Source organism: Ranitomeya variabilis, chromosome 3 (genome assembly GCF_051348905.1).
Source record: "Ranitomeya variabilis isolate aRanVar5 chromosome 3, aRanVar5.hap1, whole genome shotgun sequence".
In the NCBI taxonomy this organism is placed as follows: domain Eukaryota; kingdom Metazoa; phylum Chordata; class Amphibia; order Anura; family Dendrobatidae; genus Ranitomeya; species Ranitomeya variabilis.
The window spans coordinates 326,785,030-326,804,295 of NC_135234.1; the positions used below are offsets into that span (position 1 = coordinate 326,785,030).

Genomic DNA, 19,266 nt, shown 5'->3' on the forward strand with positions numbered 1-19,266 from the left:
ACTCTGCAGTTTTGGCGGACTTTAGAGACCCAATCATGGTGCAGGGATTGTCTGCCAGGCCATGAAACGCCGCTGCCATCTTTGTTGTGGTGGTGCAGTGATTGGCTGGGCCGTACAGCATCATCCCGAGTATAAGAGACCTGGCACCGCCCTGCTCGCCGCATTCTGTTCCTATTTCAGCGGGAGTAGGGAGTAGCTGCCGAGATAGGGTCAGAATCGTGGCTTTAGAGTTAGTGTAGGTCTGCAACTCCTACATCCACAACTCCTCTAAAACCAAAAGTCCTTTTTAGGGTTAATTCGTGGGTCCCGATATTGCAGCGCTAGGTAGGCAGGGCACAGCATATCCACATCAGTGCAAGGCCTGCAGGCACTGTACGTGTGTCCATTGGTCCCACTGCATCCTTCCCAAAGCTCCATAACTTCCTGTTGCTGCAGCTTATTTACTGTCTATATACCTATTTTTTTTCCAAAAATCCCCCCCAAAAGAAAAATATACAGTCTGTTCTGTCAGACTGAGGTCTGTTGAAAAGTTATAGTTTGTCAGGCATACGTAACATAGATGTGTGTGCTACCCTTGTGCCCCTTTTTTTTTTGGTGTTTTAAATTCACCGAAAAAGGCCTCATATATCTGTGTGCTCCAAGTTTGGTCATTGGAGTACTTGTTTTTTGGTGTGATACTTAAATTCTATACAGCACTATTTTGCATCAAAAAAAAAATTTGAAAGGCCACAGATTTGCCAGTGTGGTATTTCCGTTACAGCTGTCATATATCTCTGTGCTCCAAGTTTGGGCATTGGAGGCCGGTGTACTTATTTTTTGGTTGTGTGATACTAAAATTCAATACAGCGCTATTTAGCAAAAAAAAAATTGAAAGGCCACAGATTTGTCAGCATGGTATTTCCGTTACAGCCATCATATATCTCTGTGCTCCAAGTTTGGGCATTGGAGGCCGGTGTACTTATTTTTTGGCTGTGTGATACTGAAATTCTATACAGCACTATTTCACATAAATTAACTTTAAAAAAAAAAAAAAAAAAATTGAATACAGTCTGTTAGGTCAGGCTGAGGCCTGCCTGGCGTTTGGGTTTAAAAATACGTAGATTTGCAGGCATACTGATCACATATTATTTCGCCACTAATAAAGACAATTGAGTTGAGCATTTGAAATAGTGCAGTAGTCCATTTAAATGGCTAAGGCAAGGGGCAAAGGACGGGGAATTGGATGTGATGCTTGTGGTGCATCCAGAGGATGAGGCCGTGGGCAAGGTGAAAGTGGGTATCAACAAAGACCCACATCTTCTCGCTCCACCTTCCTGTCCCAGTTTCTAGGGGACCGCAGCACACCACTATTGAAGCCAGAGCAGTGTGAAACGGTTGTTGGTTGGATAGCGGATAATGCTTCCAGTCACTTAGCCACCACCACCACCACCTTGTCTTCCACACGGTGAACTGATCCCACACTTGGACACTCTGAAGAGCTGTTCAGTTTTCCATTTCAAGATTCAGAAATCTCTGCCGGTCAGCTTGAAGTGGGGAAAGAAGAGATCGCATGTAGAGCTGCCCAAAGCTTTGACCAGCCCTGGTCACACGAAGGCGATGGTGGGAAAGTGTCACAAGAGGTGGACCATGATGACACACAATTGCCAGAAAGTTAGGAGGAGGAGCAGGGTGCATATGTGGAAGACGAGGTGGTGGATGACATAGTGACTGACCCAACCTGGCAGGAGGACATGCATAGTGAGGACAGCAGCACAAATGGGGAAGGAGGCATATCTCCCCAACATGCAGGAAGAAGGAGTGTGGTGGCCACAGACAGAATGCCCGCATCCGTTCCCCGGAACACCAACATGAGTGAAGTTGCCATTCCACCTGTGAGATCTTCCCGAGTCTGGCTTTAAAGACTCTGCCGATAACCCCAAACAGGCCATTCGCAGCACCTGCCATGCCCGCATCAGCAGGGGTAGCAAAACAACCAGCCTGACCTCCACCAGCATGATCAGGCACATACAAGCAAAGCACCCGACTTTGTGGGCCGAACCCCAGGCTCCAGGACCATGCTTGCTGGTCACACCACTGCTTCTTCCACTGTTTTGCGTAGAAGCCAATCCCCAGTACACTGTGCATGAGAAGATTCCTCTTGCCCTGCACCTGTTGTGGCCCACAGTCAAGCTGCACCATCAGCTAGCCCGTCCATGTACTTGTCCCAGCACAACATTCAGTTGTCTATAGCCCAGTCTTTGGAACGCAGGCAGAAATACCCAGCCAACGCCCCACAGGCCACAGTCCTCAATTCTAATATTTCTCTTCTTCTTGAGCTAGAAATGCTGCCTTTTAGGCTTGTTGAGATGGAAGCTTTCCGCAACCTGATGGCGGCAGCATTACACCAGCATGTGTCCCACAACATTACCAGCGTCCTCAACAATACTGTTACCGGGAAATTCCACCTAACCATGGACACATGGACAAGTGCTTGTGGGCAGGGACGGTACATTTCAATGATGGCACACTGGGTTAACATAGTGGAAGCCGGGACCCAGTTGGACCTTGGGATGGAACACATCCTCCCCATGCCAAGGATTGCTGGCCCTATGTCAAATAGGGTTGCCCTCACAGTCTACAGCTCCTGCACCTCCTCCTCATCCTCCATCTCTGAAATCAACACATCAGTCAGTAGCTGGAAGCACTGCAGCACTGCCTCAGCCAAGCGGCAACAGGCTGTGCTGAAGCTAGTCTGCATAGGTGACAAACCACACAATGCAGAACAGTTGTGGACAGCGCTGAAAGAGCAGTCAAATGTTTGAATGACACCGCTGAACCTACAGCCAGGCATGGTCGTGTGTGACAATGGCCATAACCTGGTGGCGACACTGAGGCAAGGTGAGCTCACACACGTAACTTGCTTGGCCCATGTGCTTAACCTCATGGTTCAAAGTTTTCTGAAAAGCAACTAGGAGCTGCCGGATCTGCTAGTGAAAGTACGCCATCTGCCCATTTTTGAAAGTCAGCTACAGCTTCAGCCACCCTTGCCGTGCTTCAGCAGTGTTTTCAGCTTCCAGCTCACCGACTGTTGTGTGATGTCCCCACGCGCTGGAACTCTACGCTGCATATGTTAAGATTTGTGAGCAGAAGAGGGCCGTTTTTGACTACTAACATCAACAAGGCCTTCCAATTTCAGGATTTCAGGACAGACTCCACACATATAACCTCAGGAGTGGACATGGATGTCAGACATATGTAACATCCTCCAAAATTTTGAGGACTGCACCAAGATAGTGAGCGGCGATGATGCCATATTTAGCATTACCATCCCACTTCTCAGAATTCTGAAAAAGTCTCTGCTCACAATCAAAGAGGATGCATTGCAGGCGAAGCACGAGGACATGGAGCAAGGATACATACAAGGGGATTACACTCAGCCTAGTCTCATGTCTTCCCAACGTGGATTGGTAGGAAATGAGGAGGAGGAGGAAGAACAGGAGCTACTTTCATGCGCTATAGACGGTACTACAAACACATCTGTATTAGCTTCTGTTCAGCGGAGTTGTCCTGAGGATAGGGAGGAGGAGGAGGATGAGGAGGAGGAGGACAGCATTGTCAGTTGTCCTGTTGGTGAGGACATGGGAAGTCTCGCCTGTTAGCAGTCTGGCACGCATGGCTGACTTTATGTTGCACAGCATTTCACGTGACCCTCGGATTATCAAAATTTTGGGTGACACTCATTACTGGTTGGTGACGCTTCTAGACCCACGCTACAAGGAGAACTTTCAATCTCTTCTGCCTGAGGCAGAGAGGTGTACTAAAATGTTGCAGTACCACAGGGCCCTTGTAGCGGAATTACTTAGAAAATTCCCATGTGAGAACGCTGGCAGCAGACGTCAAGAGTTTGTTGTACAACCAAGGACTCCAAGCGAGAGAGACAGAAGTACAATCCAGCTCAGGCAGGGGAACAAGGGCCAAGTTCTGGGACAGTTTTCTCAGACCCACCCATCGTGGCGGCATAGAGGCAAGGGGTGCTGTCACAAGAAGTGCAATGTTTGGGAAGATGGTGAGGGAGTACCTTGCAGATCGTACAAACGTCCTCCGTGATTCCCCTGTGCCTTTTAATTATTGGGTATCCAAGCTGGACATGTGGCATGAACTGGCTCTCTACCTCTTGGAGGTCCTGGCCTGCCCTGCTGCTATCGTTCTGTCAGAGAAGGTTTTTAGTACCGCTGGTGGAATTATAACAGATAAGCGTATCCGCCTGTCAACTGAAAATGCTGACAGGTTGACTCTTCTAAAAATGAACAAGGCCTGGATTGGGAAAGACATCTGTACACCACCAAGTGAAAACAGCGAAACATAACCTCAAATACATTCTCTCTTTTGGGGAGGTGTATTCTCATGCACCTCTTCACAACCACACATGGGTATACGCTTCCAGATTTGGTCTGTTTGTTCTTATCCTCCTCCTTATCTTCATCCTCCTCATCCAGAACCACTATATCACCAGGGTGAACGTGGTCTGTACGGTGCATTTTGGCCAAGGGTGCTGTGATGGCTCTCTTTCATTTTTTTAAAAAAGGACACCACATTGGGGAATTGGGCATGACATTACATTGGGCCTACTTCTTAACTCAGTCACCTGCAATCTGTCCTGTACCTACCAGTAGATAACCAGGGTGAACGTGCTCTGTACGGTGCATGTTGGCCAAGGGGGCTGTGATGGCACTCTTTTATTTTTTTAAAAAAGGATTTTTCATTGGGGAATTGGGCATGACATTACATTGGGCCTACTTCTTAGCTCTCCTGCAATTTGTCCTTTACCTGCCAGTAGATCACCAGGGTGAATGTGCTCTGTACTGTTATAGGCCAGTGAATTTTGGGCAAGGGGGCTGTGATGGCACTATTTTCTTAAGTTCAAAAAGGACAACACATTGTGGAATTGGGCATGACATTACATTGGGCCTACTTCTTAACTCAGTCGCCTGCAATCTGTCCTGTACCTGCCAGGAGATCACCAGGGTTAACGTGCTCTGTACTGTTATAGGCCAGTGAATTTTGGGCAAGGGGCTGTGATGGCACTATATTATTTTTTAAAAAATGGACCCCACATTGGGGAAATGGGCATAACATTACTTTGGGCCTACTTCTTCATTCTGTCTCCTGCAGTGTGTCCTTTAACTGCCACTAGATGACCAGGGTTAACGTGCTCTGTACGGTGAATTGTGGGCAAGGGGGCTGTGATGGCACTCTTTTATTTTTAAAAAAAGACCCCATATTGGGGAATTGGGCATGACATTCCATTGGGCCGACTTCTTAACTCGGTCTCCTGCAATCTAAAATGTATCTGCCACTAGATCACCAGGGTGAACGTGCTCAGTACTGTTATAGGCCGTTGAAGCTTGGGCTAGGGGCATGCGATGGCACTAGTGTATTTTTAAAAAAGGTACACCCATTGGGGAATTGTTTGGCAAATCATGCACTGCATTACAAGTCTCAGAGACCCACCCCATTACATTGGCCCTAATTCTTAACTCTGTCTCCTGCAATGTCTCTTCCTTATCTCCTACGACATGACCTGGGTGAACATGATTTGTACTGTTATAGGCCCGTGAAGTTTGGGCAAGGAGGGCTGTGATGGCAATAGTATATTTTTAAAAAATGTACCCTCCATTGGTGAAACCACATCCTTGATGGCAAACACTTCACATTTGTGTACCTTAAAGAGCTCACTTGAAAAGCTCTTTTTTGTGTTGCCTGGTTGCTCATATTGGACACAATACACTTCATATAAATTTGATGAAGCAATGCTGTTAGTTTGGCTCAGTAGTTCATTAAAAATATAGCTTTGTCCTCTATATTAGTTTCTCTCCTTGAGAGCCATAACTTTGGCTGCCTCAAATGTACAAATGGCGAATATACAACTGGCGATTTGTAAACAAGATTGAAATACTGCACACTGAATGCATTCATACAATCACATAGCTGCATGTCTTGTAAAACATTTACAGATCTGACAGACAATGCTCATATTGACACAATCTTGATAAATGTTTGTTTACTCACTTCACAAACAGTTCAAAGCCTCTATATGTTTGATGTTTGTCATTGTAAAACATTAAGGTTTACTGAAACTCTGCCTGTGGTGGTTTGATCTAAATCCTTGTGGCTTTTATTTTCTAGGGGTTTATGGCCCCTCGTCTGTTGAGTCCATGATATCTTAGTTTCATCCAACCTTGAAAAGTGGCCACTTGAAGGTCCTGGTGAAACTAGAGTTACTACATAGTGTAAATCACTGTATAAGACCAGTGAAACATGACTAAGACAGATGCCAAAACTGGGGTACCTGTACATGTACAGTGTGCTGATACCTGCATAATTGGGGACGCCCATGCAGTGTAGGTAATCCCCCAGGGTTTCCCTGTCTTGGTGTTGCTTCTTGGATATTCCAGACGGATGATATTTAAAAGCCTCTTGGTGATGATCTAGGTAGACTGTATGAAGTTAATCTTCATATATATGTAATCAGTATATTTATGTAATCCTTATATGTACTTATTAACCATTGTATGTTACTGTTAACATATACAAAAATGTACACACTCACACGATTCAATCTTAATATTCCTTGAATTTTGGAGTTTGCAATGAAATTGCTTTGTATTGCAAGGATTAGCCTTTTTTAAAGCTGTATCTGAACCTTGGTGTTAAAAACAAGGCAAACACAATTGCCAAATTCTCCTGTAAATAATTCTGCAAAGAGGAAACCATCATACCATTAAAACATACGAGTGGATTTTCATGGGCGCATCCAGTATGTGGGTTTCAAGGCATAATGGGCTGCATATGACTGACTATGCAGCAGGGCTCGCCTTGCTGGCAATGTGTAAAACCAAGGAGTACGGGAGTACAAAATGCATATTGTGAAGTGGATTTTCATGGGCCCATCCACTATGTGGGTTCCAAGGTGTAATGTTGTGCATATGACTATGCAGCAGGGCTGGCCTTGCCGCCAATGTGTAAAACCAAGAAGTACAGGAGTGCAAAATGCATATTGTGAAGTGGATTTTCATGGGCACATCCACTATGTGGGTTCCAAGGCCTAATGGGGTGCATATGACTGACTATGCAGCAGCACTCGCCTTCCTGCCAATGTGTAAAACAAAGGAGTACGGGAGTAAAAAATGCATATTGTGAAGTGGATTTTCATGGGCCCATCCACTATGTGGGTTCCAAGGTGTAATGTTGTGCATATGACTATGCAGCAGTGCTGGCCTTGCCTCCAATGTATAAAACCAAGGAGTACAGGAGTACAAAATGCATATTGTGAAGTGGATTTTCATGGGCACATCCACTATGTGGGTTCCAAGGCGTAATGGGGCACATATGACTGACTATGCAGCAGGGCTCGACTTGCTGGCAATGAGTAAAACCAAGGATTACGGGAGTACAAAATGCATATTGTCAAGTGGATTTTCATGGGCACATCCACTATGTGGCTTCCAAGGCCTAATGGGGTGCATGTGACTATGCAGCAGGGCTGGCCTTGCCGCCAATGTGTAAAACCAATGAGTAGGGGGGTACAAAATGCATATTGTGAAGTGGATTTTCATGGGCTCATCCACCATGTGGGTTCCAAGACGTAATGGGGTGCATATGACTATGCAGCAGGGCTGGCCTTGCCGCCAATGTGTAAAACCAAGGAGTACAAAATGCATACTGTGAAGCAGATTTTCATGGGCACATCCACTATGTGGGTTCCAAGGCGTAATGGGGTGCATATGACTATGCAGCAGGGCTGGCCTTGCCGCCAATGTGTAAAACCAAGGAGTACAGGAGTACAAAATGCATATTGTGAAGTGGATTTTCATGGGCCCATCCAGTATGTGGTTCCAAGGCCTAATGGGATGCATATGACTGACTATGCAGCAGGACTCGCCTTCCTGCCAATGTATAAAACAAAGGAGTATGGAGCACAAAATGCATATTGTGAAGTGGATTTTCATGGGCCTATCCAGTATGTGGGTTCCAAGGTGTAAGTGGGGGCATATGAATTGGTAGCAGAGCTGGCCTTGCATTCAATGCAAAAATTTTCAGGAGTCCCCCCTGGACATCTTATGAAAGGGGTATTGTGGTGCATAGTAATTCTTGGCAGCCCATCCACTCACAGCATAGGCTACAACAGCTTAGGAGACCCACTGTTTCATAATGGCCCTTTAAGAAGATTAATGCCGCCTGATGCACCAGTAAAAATAAGCTCCGTGACTTTAAGAGTCCCTCCTTCATAAATGAAACGAGATGGGTCTGCGTATGTGTCACACACCACATGGCCAGCTAGGGGTGTTAAATGTTACAATGACATTTCCCAGTGAATGCATTTGTAGTGGTTGAAAGCAATGTTAAAGTTGAAAAACGCTTCAAAAATGCTGCGTCTGAACTAAGTTTAAGTGGGAGAGGAAATTTTCGGTCTGGGGTTAAATATTTGGCCTCACAGGCAAGTCATTAACCTGCAAAGGATGTACCTTGACATATTTCCAAGCAAAACCCGTTTTGGTTTCGTTTTCTTGTGTTTTTTGTGGCAGCGGGAAAAATGGCATGAATCTCGGAAAAAAATGATTAAAGCTGTGAGCTAGGAGTCAGGAATGATTCCAGGGGCGATCCCCATGATGTTCCCATGTCATTTGAGCAGTGTTTCCATCATTTTCAGACGTTTTTAGACCTTAAAAGGACCCACGGGGGGAATCGCAGTAAAAATACTCGGGTCTCCCATAGACTCACATTGGGCTCGTTGTTCTGGCCGAGTACCCGAGTATTCCAATCTGCTCGACCCGAGCAACGAGCAACTGAGCAATTTAGTGCTCGCCCATCACTATTAATAATGAATTGAAAGGTGGGAGAAGATGCTGTCAGGGACTTGTAATGAACTGTGAGCTGGTGGAGGATGCTCATTATCTGAAAATGTCTTCTCCCACCTCCAAATTCATTATCATGTTATCAAGAACTTATAATGAATGGGGGGGACACAGGACAGGGACTAAGACTATGTGCACACATTCAGAATTTGCAGGAGAAAATTCAGCTTCATGTCCTGGCAGGAAGATCGCTGTGTAAAATACATTTTTGCCATGTTTTTTTACATGCTTTTGTTGCGTATTTCCCCCCACTCATTAGTGTGGGTGAAATATGCACAATATTTGACATTATGAAAATTTTAATCTGCTGCAAATCTGCATGGAAAAAAATAAGCAATGTGTGCAGGAGACTTCAGGAATCTCAGGGGTAAAGTTTCTCCTTGTGGAGAGTGACATACCAGCTCTAACTTGTCAAGGTAAGGACTAAGGAGGCTTATTCCCTGTGCAATGCTCCTCTGGGAAATTTTATATGCAAATTGCTTCTTCGGAGAGGAAGAGGACTTGAACACTATGGCACCACCTGTTGGAAGTAGCAATCCTACAAGTCACAAACGAGTCTTGCTCATTCACTTTGCTTGTCAGAGGTGTACCTAGGTTTGCTGGCACCCGGGGCAAGAATTCAGTTTTGCGCCACCCCCAAGCACATATGCAATTTGCACACTCAATCAAGTGACGATGAGCTCCTCTCCCTAATGCTCTCAATATTCAGTGAAAAACTGAGAGAAGCAGTCTCATTGTCACAGGACCATAAGTATGAAAATCACATATGAGTGAAGTGTTCATGTGATGACTACTGGAACCTGCAGAGCTGAATCATGGCATCGCAGGCTTCTGAATTGTCATAAAGAGTAAGCTTCACACTTTTAGAATTCTCCCTTGCCAGTGGACAGTCATGTCAGCACAAGCATGTGATTTGTATACCTCTGATCACATTCCGACTAGACGTGCCCGGCCTCGCTTAGTTCATTTTAATTGAGTGAGGCCACGCATGTCTAGTCAGCATGTGACCGCATGTATGTAAATTGCCAGCACGAGAGAATCCTGACAGCGTGCAGTGTGCACTGTGAGAAGTCAGAAGTCTGCAGTCACAAAGAATGACTGCAGACTCATTACAAACCTGGACATTCCCTTTAATGCTCCTAAGATAAATAAAAACATGAGAATTAGTTAGTATCACAAATAACATTTACATCCAGGTACCTTATAGATGATGTTGTCTCTGGAGTCGTTATGCTTCTTTTCTTCATCTTGTCCAGACCCCATGATGAGTTTTCTCATCCACATCCGTTTCTGCAGACTTCCATCTTCTCCAGTCTTCTTGCAGCACATCCCTACACAACGCCCTTAAAGATAGCAGTGTCATTATAATTGTCTCTCACTATATTCCCTGCACTAAATATGACCCCCACACTGTCCCGCTTATGGAACATGCTCTTCACACTGACCTCTCCTTTCCATACTGGCCTTCCTCTTCACACTGTCCTCTCACACTTTGTCCCCCTATAGGGCCCAGTCTTCATACTGTACGCTTTCATCACACTCCCCCTCCATGGTATACTGTCCCCTCCTTGCTGTACCCTTACACAGGCCCCCCATGCTACACCCCTACTACTCAGTCTCTATTCTATGCCCACTCACTTTTCTGCCCCATACTGTCTCCTCACACTCAGGGGTGAACCTAGCCTCTCTGCTGCCTGAGGCAAACTGCAAAATGGCACCAGTCCATACACCCCTCTGCTCCGCTCTGTATACATACATGGGTCAGCTTCATACACACAGGGCTCCGTTTTGTACACACAGGGCTCCGCTCCGCACACCTCGTACACACGCGGCTCATCTCCGCACACATCGTACACACGCAGCTTAGCTCCGCACACTTCGTACACACGCTGCTCAGCTCCGCACACTTCGAACACATGCGGCTCAGCTCTGCACACCTCATACACACACGGCTCAGCTCCGCACACCTCGTACACACACGGCTCTGCTCTGCACACCTCATACACATGCGGCTCCGCTCCATACACCTCATACACACACACGGCTCAGCTCCGCACATCTCGTACACACACACGACTCCGTTCCGTACACCTCATACACACACGGCTCCGCTCCGTACACCTCATATACACGTGGCTCAGCTCTGCACACCTCATACACACACGGCTCCGCTCCATACACCTCATACACACACGGCTCCGCTCCGTACACTTCATACACACACGGCTCAGCTCTGCACACCTCATACACACACGGCTCTGCTCCGTACACCTCATACACACACGGCTCCGCTCTGTACACCTCATACACACACGGCTCAGCTCCGCACACCTCGTACACACACGGCTCCGCTACATCCTCACTGTAAACCCCTCCTGACCCCACACATAAGCTTACCCTCTTCCAGCACCATGATAACCAGCACAGCAGAGTCCTGCATATATTGAGGCCACTGATCATGTGACCACTGACTCATCCCATCCGGTGACATCATCACAGGTCCTGTGCGCTCAGAACAGTCTTCTATGAGCAGCCCCAGCAGATGCAGGAGAGGAGTGACTTCAGGTTGAGGACCAGTGATGATGTCATGATTATGTGACCGGTCACATGAGCCAGGGAGGCTGGATGAGGGGATTCGGCCATTCGGGATGGTTGGGAGCCTTGAATACAGTAGTAACTGAACCTACGTCTACGACGCAAATTCAGTTACTACCCGGCAGAATCTGCCGCCCCCTCTCTTCATCGACGGCAGTGCCGCTTGAGGCAAAGTACTCAGCTTGCCACATGGTAGCGGCGCCTGTCATGATCTCTGCAGGCAGAGATCATAGCAAGCCTATAGAGGGACAAGCTCTCGGAAGATGGAACTATACTGACCATGAACTAAGCCTGCCGCGCAACTAGAAATAGCCAGGTAGCATTTCCTATTTATCGCTAGATGCCCAGCTCTGGCCTAAGACCTAAATAGCTAGCAGAGGGAAATATAAGACCTGGCTCACCTCTAGAGAAATATTCCAAAGAAGACAGTAGCCCCCCACATATAATGACGGTGAGTTCAGATGAAACAACAAACGCAGCAGGAAAATAGTCTTAGCAAATTTGAGGTCCGCTTACTAGATAGCAGAAGACAGATAGTATACTTTCATGGTCAGCAGAAAAACACTAACAAAACACCATCCAGAGATTACCTTAAACTCTGGCATTAACTCATAACGCCAGAGTAGCAATCCCTGATCAACGAGAGCTTTCCAGACACAGTAACAAAACTTCAGCTGTGAACTGGAACAAATAGGCAAAACAAAACATGGACAAAAGTCCAACTTATCTAGTAGTTGTCTAGAAGCAGGAACAAGCACTGAGAGGCATCAGATAACATTGTTGACCGGCAAGAAACCACCAGAGAAATGAGCTTAAATAGCGACACCCACTACTGATGGAACCAGGTGAAACAGGAAAGAGGATGACAAGTCCAATTCCACAAGCGGCCACCGGGGGAGCCCAGAATCCAAATTCACAACAGTACCCCCCCCTCAAGGAGGGGGCACCGAACCCTCACCAGATCCACCAGGGCGACCAGGATGAGCCCTATGGAAGGCACGAACAAGATCAGAAGCATGAACATCAGATGCATTGACCCAAGAATTATCCTCCTGGCCGTAACCCTTCCAGTTGACCAGATACTGGAGTTTCCGTCTGGAAACACGAGAGTCCAAAATTTTCTCCACAACGTACTCCAACTCACCCTCAACCAACACCGGAGCAGGAGGCTCAACTGAAGGTACAACAGGTACCTCATACCTGCGCAATAACGACCGATGAAAAACGTTATGAATGGAAAAGGACGCAGGGAGGTCCAAACGGAAAGAAACAGGATTAAGAATCTCCAATATTCTATAAGGGCCGATGAACCGAGGTTTAAACTTAGGAGAAGAGACCCTCATAGGGACAAAACGAGAAGACAACCACACTAAATCTCCAACACAAAGCCGAGAACCAACACGACGATGACGGTTGGCAAAACGCTGAGTCTTCTCCTGGGACAACTTCAAATTGTCCATAACCTGCCCCCAGATGTGATGCAATCTCTCCACCACCGCATCCACTCCAGGACAATCCGAGGATTCCACCTGACCGGAGGAAAATCGAGGGTGAAACCCCGAATTACAGAAAAACGGGGACACCAAGGTGGAAGAACTGGCCCGATTATTGAGGGCGAACTCTGCCAATGGCAAAAAAGCAACCCAATCATCCTGGTCAGCAGAGACAAAACACCTCAGATATGTCTCAAGGGTCTGATTAGTCCGCTCGGTCTGGCCATTAGTCTGAGGGTGAAAAGCAGATGAAAAAGACAAATCTATGCCCATCCTAGCACAGAATGCCCGCCAAAATCTAGACACAAATTGGGTACCTCTGTCAGAAACAATATTCTCAGGAATACCGTGCAATCGGACAACATTCTGAAAAAACAGAGGAACCAACTCAGAAGAAGAAGGCAACTTGGGCAGAGGAACCAAATGGACCATTTTAGAGAAACGGTCACAGACCACCCAGATGACAGACATCTTCTGGGAAACAGGCAGATCTGAAATAAAATCCATCGAGATGTGTGTCCAAGGCCTCTTAGGAATAGGCAAGGGCAACAGCAGTCCGCTAGCCCGAGAACTACAAGACTTGGCCCGAGCACAAACGTCACATGACTGCACAAAGACTCGCACATCTCGTGACAGGGAAGGCCACCAGAAGGATCTTGCCACCAAATCCCTGGTACCAAAAATTCCGGGATGACCTGCCAATGCAGAAGAATGTACCTCAGAGATGACTCTGCTGGTCCAATCATCCGGAACAAACAGTCTATCAGGCGGACAACGATCCGGTCTATCCGCCTGAAACTCTTGCAAGGACCGCCGCAGATCAGGAGAAACGGCCGACAAAATTACTCCCTCCCTAAGGATACCTGTGGGTTCAGAATTACCAGGAGAGTCCGGGTCAAAACTCCTAGAAAGGGCATCTGCCTTAACATTCTTAGAACCCGGTAGGTATGACACCACAAAATTAAAGCGAGAAAAAAATAAAGACCAGCGCGCCTGTCTAGGATTCAGGCGTCTGGCAGTCTCAAGATAAATCAAATTTTTGTGGTCAGTCAATACCACCACCTGATGCCTAGCCCCCTCGAGCCAATGGCGCCACTCCTCAAACGCCCACTTCATGGCCAAAAGCTCCCGATTCCCAACATCATAATTCCGCTCTGCGGGCGAAAATTTGCGAGAAAAGAAGGCACAAGGCCTAATGACGGAGCAGTCGGAACCTTTCTGCGACAACACTGCCCCAGCTCCGATCTCCGAAGCGTCAACCTCAACCTGAAAAGGCAGATTCACATCAGGCTGACGCAACACAGGGGCAGAGGCAAAACGGCGCTTAAGCTCCTGAAAGGCCTCTACAGCATGAGGGGACCAATTAGCAACATCAGCGCCTTGTCTGGTCAAATCAGTCAGTGGTTTAACGACATCCGAAAAACCAGCAATAAATCGGCGGTAAAAGTTGGCAAAGCCCAAAAATCTCTGAAGACCCTTAAGAGAGGAGGGCTGAGTCCAGTCACAAATAGCTTGCACCTTGACGGGATCCATCTCAATGGAAGAGGGAGAAAAAATATACCCCAAAAAGGAAATTTTCTGGACCCCAAAAACGCACTTAGACCCCTTCACACATAAAGAATTAGACCGCAGAACCTGAAAAACTCTCCTTTCTCAACCTGGGTCTTTAACACTTTAGTGGCCGGTCAAACTGTCATGATCTCTGCAGGCAGAGATCATAGCAAGCCTATAGAGGGACAAGCTCTCGGAAGATGGAACTATACTGACCATGAACTAAGCCTGCCGCGCAACTAGAAATAGCCAGGTAGCATTTCCTATTTATCGCTAGATGCCCAGCTCTGGCCTAAGACCTAAATAGCTAGCAGAGGGAAATATAAGACCTGGCTCACCTCTAGAGAAATATTCCAAAGAAGACAGTAGCCCCCCACATATAATGACGGTGAGTTCAGATGAAACAACAAACGCAGCAGGAAAATAGTCTTAGCAAATTTGAGGTCCGCTTACTAGATAGCAGAAGACAGATAGTATACTTTCATGGTCAGCAGAAAAACACTAACAAAACACCATCCAGAGATTACCTTAAACTCTGGCATTAACTCATAACGCCAGAGTAGCAATCCCTGATCAACGAGAGCTTTCCAGACACAGTAACAAAACTTCAGCTGTGAACTGGAACAAATAGGCAAAACAAAACATGGACAAAAGTCCAACTTATCTAGTAGTTGTCTAGAAGCAGGAACAAGCACTGAGAGGCATCAGATAACATTGTTGACCGGCAAGAAACCACCAGAGAAATGAGCTTAAATAGCGACACCCACTACTGATGGAACCAGGTGAAACAGGAAAGAGGATGACAAGTCCAATTCCACAAGCGGCCACCGGGGGAGCCCAGAATCCAAATTCACAACAGGCGCCCCTGCTCACACTATTCCCCTCCCTCCTCATACTGTTTTCTCTCACATCCACCCTGTTCACCATACATACTGTCTCTTCCTATATTTACCCCCTTACTCTCTATACTGCCTGCTCACACATACCCCCGGCTGCACATATCCCGTCACCCTCACCCCCATACTCTTTCCACATATATTATTCCCATTGCTACTCATGCTGTGTTTGCATACATTCCCCCATTCGCTCCCCACTCTGTCTGCACCCATCCTCCACACTGTTTCCTCATACATGTCCCCCATTCCCCCATACTGTTTCCTCGTACATGTCCCCCTTTCTGTTTCCTCACATTTGCCCCCATACTGTTTCCTCATACATGCCCTGGATCTCCCAACTTTGCGCCTCATTTTGTGTCCTCAAATCTCCCCCCACACATTAAATCCCCCATCCCCACTCCAAATCTCTCCCACACATTAAGTCCCCCCATCCCCACTCCAAATCTCCCCCACACATTAAACATCCCCATCCTGACACCAAATCTACCCCTACACATTAAACACCCCCATCCCCACAACAAAGCTCCCCACACACATTAAACACCCCCATCCCCACAACAAAGCTCCCCACACACATTAAACACTCCCATCCTCCTCCATATCTTCCCTCACACATTAAACACCCCCATCCCAAATCTCCCCACACACATTAAACACCCCCATCCAAACTTCATATCTTCCCTCACACATTAAACACCCCATCCTGACACCAAATCTACCCCTACACATTAAACACCCCCATCCCCACAACAAAGCTCCCCACACATTAAACACCCCCATCCCCACTCCAAATCTCCTCCACACATTAAATCCCCACTGCAAATCTCCCCACACATTAAACACCCCCATCCCCATTCCAAATGTCTCCACACACATTGAACACCCCCATCCCCCTCCATGTCTTTCCTCACACATTAAACACCCCCACCCCAATCCAAATCTCCCCTACACATCAAACACCCCCATCCCCACTCCAAATCTCCTCCCACACATTAAACACCCCCATCCGTACTTCAAATCTCCCTCCCATGCACTTAATCTTTGGTGTCTTCAACTCCAGTGGAGCACTTACCACCCATCTGCATCTCTGCAGCATCGGCTAGTGATGCCAGCAGCGGGATCACATGACATAATCATGTTGCTGGTGTCGTTCTGACCCAGTGGTCACAGCTTCAATTGTACTCACATCTGTAAGACGCAAGTATAATTGATCCCTGGGAGCCATTGGGCTGCAGTTTCTCTGTGATGGCTGACAGCTTGTCAGCTGCCTCAGAGAATTGCTGTCTTCCGGTCTGGGGGTGGCAGAATGCAGCTGCCAGTGAAGACACTTCGGACTGCTGCATTAGGCAGCCCGACTGCGCCCCCCTGGTGCCAGCTGCACCCTGGGTACATGCCCTAGCTGCAGCCCCCCAGATACCCCCCTGTTGCTTGTACAGTAAAATATTGCATATTTTCTGTAACAAAAAGGTAGCATGTGCACATAATCTTACAGTTAATTGGGGAGAGTCATAGAGACCCAATAGTTTATATTTATTGGGTGGTGGTGATTATAGTTAATGGGGGGCACAGTGCTACTTATCACTATATATTTTGATAGTTGTGTGGCTCATAGCATGTTAATGGTGGGGTACATATCTGTATTCAGGGGTGCAGTGCGAGTGAGACACATGTATATATGCAATATATGTGACCTTGCTAATTTTAGGGCTGCGATGATCATCGTGACAAGACGAGTCATGGCTGGGAGATGTTGACATGAAGGTCTGACAAGATGAATAAGAAAAAGCAGAAAACATATCTAATTTGATAAATCATCAGCGGTAAGTACCTTGATGTAAATATTATTCTGTATCTGCACTGCATGACTTGGAGTGATAAAATATCAGTAAAATCCTTTGGGCCACATTCTCACATTTGTATGGTATGTCTGTGTGCTGCCAGATGTTTTTATTGGACAGTCGGACACAGACTTGAAGAGTTTTATAGATCCATTCGCACATCTGTGAAAATCACGAGACCTGAGAATGCGATCAGTGAAGTTCAGGGAACTTTTTGTTTTGATCCGATTTTGAGGATCAGAATAGGACATGCTCAATGCGTCTATAAAAGCGGGCAGCACACCAACACTGCACACTGATAAAGGAATGTAGTCTTATTATGTATAGCATAGTGCCTTAGTATACAGTGTAATCACTTATTATGTATATTTACATCCTTAGTTACATAGTTTCCTCTTTTATTATGTATAGCATCATCTCTTATCACATACCATTCTCTCTAGTTATACAGTATATGGGGCCGTCCCTTATTCTACAGCTTCCTCTGTTATGTGCAGTGCTAGCCCATTATTGCATAGTATTATGTATTATATATAGCACTGTCCCTTACATAGCGTATTCTTGTTATTTTTTGTTATTCACAGTGACCTCTTGTATTGCATAGTCCTTTCTATTGTTAGAATATAAAATGACTGCTGATGGAGCAACCAATGACAAGAAAATCAGTCCAACAGCTCCGCCATTAGAAAAGAAGGTTTCCCATGCTCCATCATCAGTCATTACATTATATATCTAACAAGAGAGGACACTATGTAATAAAAACAGGGCGCTATATAATCTGATACCTAAGGGACAGAGCTGTACATAACAAGAGGTCACTGTGAAATAAAGGACAGTAATATACATAATAAATGAGACTATGTAAGATCTATATGTGTGTTGGGTTAAATATATATATATATATATATATATATATATATATATATATATTGTACATTAAAATTAGTCATCTTTTATTAATTACTGTAGCTAAAAAATAATTATTATTTTGTTAAAAAATAGCCCTGTATGACATACCACAGAATGCTTCCTGAAATTTCTTGCTGAGTTTCTCGATCACACTGTAGCTTTCCACATAGTCCACATGTTCATCCAGGGGCTCACTTGCAATCTGACGCAGGGTGGTCATATCAACACGACCAACTCCGATGGCAAATAGCTCCAATCCACTTTCTCGAGCCCTGGCAGAAATGTCCTTTACACCGTCCTGAGGCCGACCATCAGTTACTATAATGGCTACCTGAAAATAGTTAAACAGCAAGTACAGTGAATAAATCTATGTTATTTCATTACATTCAGTATGATGTGTTCTGAGCTTACACTTTCTGGTAACATTTAGGTGCATTGATGACATTTATTCTAACTATTATGCATCAATGACAGCTATTGCATGACAAAGGTTTGTGTGTTCCCAAATCCAGTTACACTACACCTCAAGAGGGGCCCAGTACCATCCCTTCACAGCTCTGGCTGATAACACCTCTGACAAGTCTCTGTTTAGCTTTATCAAAGCCGCATTCCTCAACTGACTGTTCTACAGGTAGGGAGATATCAATCCTAAGGAAATACAAGAAGCATACAAGACATTTTACTACCTGGCTCAGGAATGTACAAATGGCATAAAGGTGCATGGGAACAATTTTTTGATGTTTGGCATTATTACATCAAAACATTTGCAGCAGTGATTCGAATAATGTCAGACTTCTAGTATTAGTAGTAATCAAGATTTGGCAGGAGTTAGGGGAGAAAGAGGTGATTCATTTCAGCCTGGAAGGTAATCCAACTAGTGAGTGCTTTAGTGTCCTATGGCTGACTGCAGGTTTATTCAATCAACTGGAAATTTTATGATGAGGCATGAAATGCTCTTAAGGAGCCCTCAAAAATCTTTCATTACCTTTATTTTAGTATATTTAAAAGGGACTGTCACTAAGATCATGCTACCTTAACCACAGGCAGTCTGATATAATGATAGGTCCCAAATCATAATGAGTTATGTTAA

The 19,266-nt window shown here is 45.9% G+C and overlaps 1 protein-coding gene across 1 annotated transcript in view; it reads right to left on the minus strand.

Annotated features, from left to right (window-relative positions):
- Positions 1-19,266, minus strand: part of MATN1 (matrilin 1) — a 38,543-nt gene that overhangs the window by 16,881 nt on the left and 2,396 nt on the right. Inside the window, exon 3 of the mRNA XM_077299591.1 lies at positions 18,285-18,507. Coding sequence (XP_077155706.1) covers positions 18,285-18,507 — 223 coding nt within the window. The remainder of the gene's footprint in view (positions 1-18,284; positions 18,508-19,266) is intronic.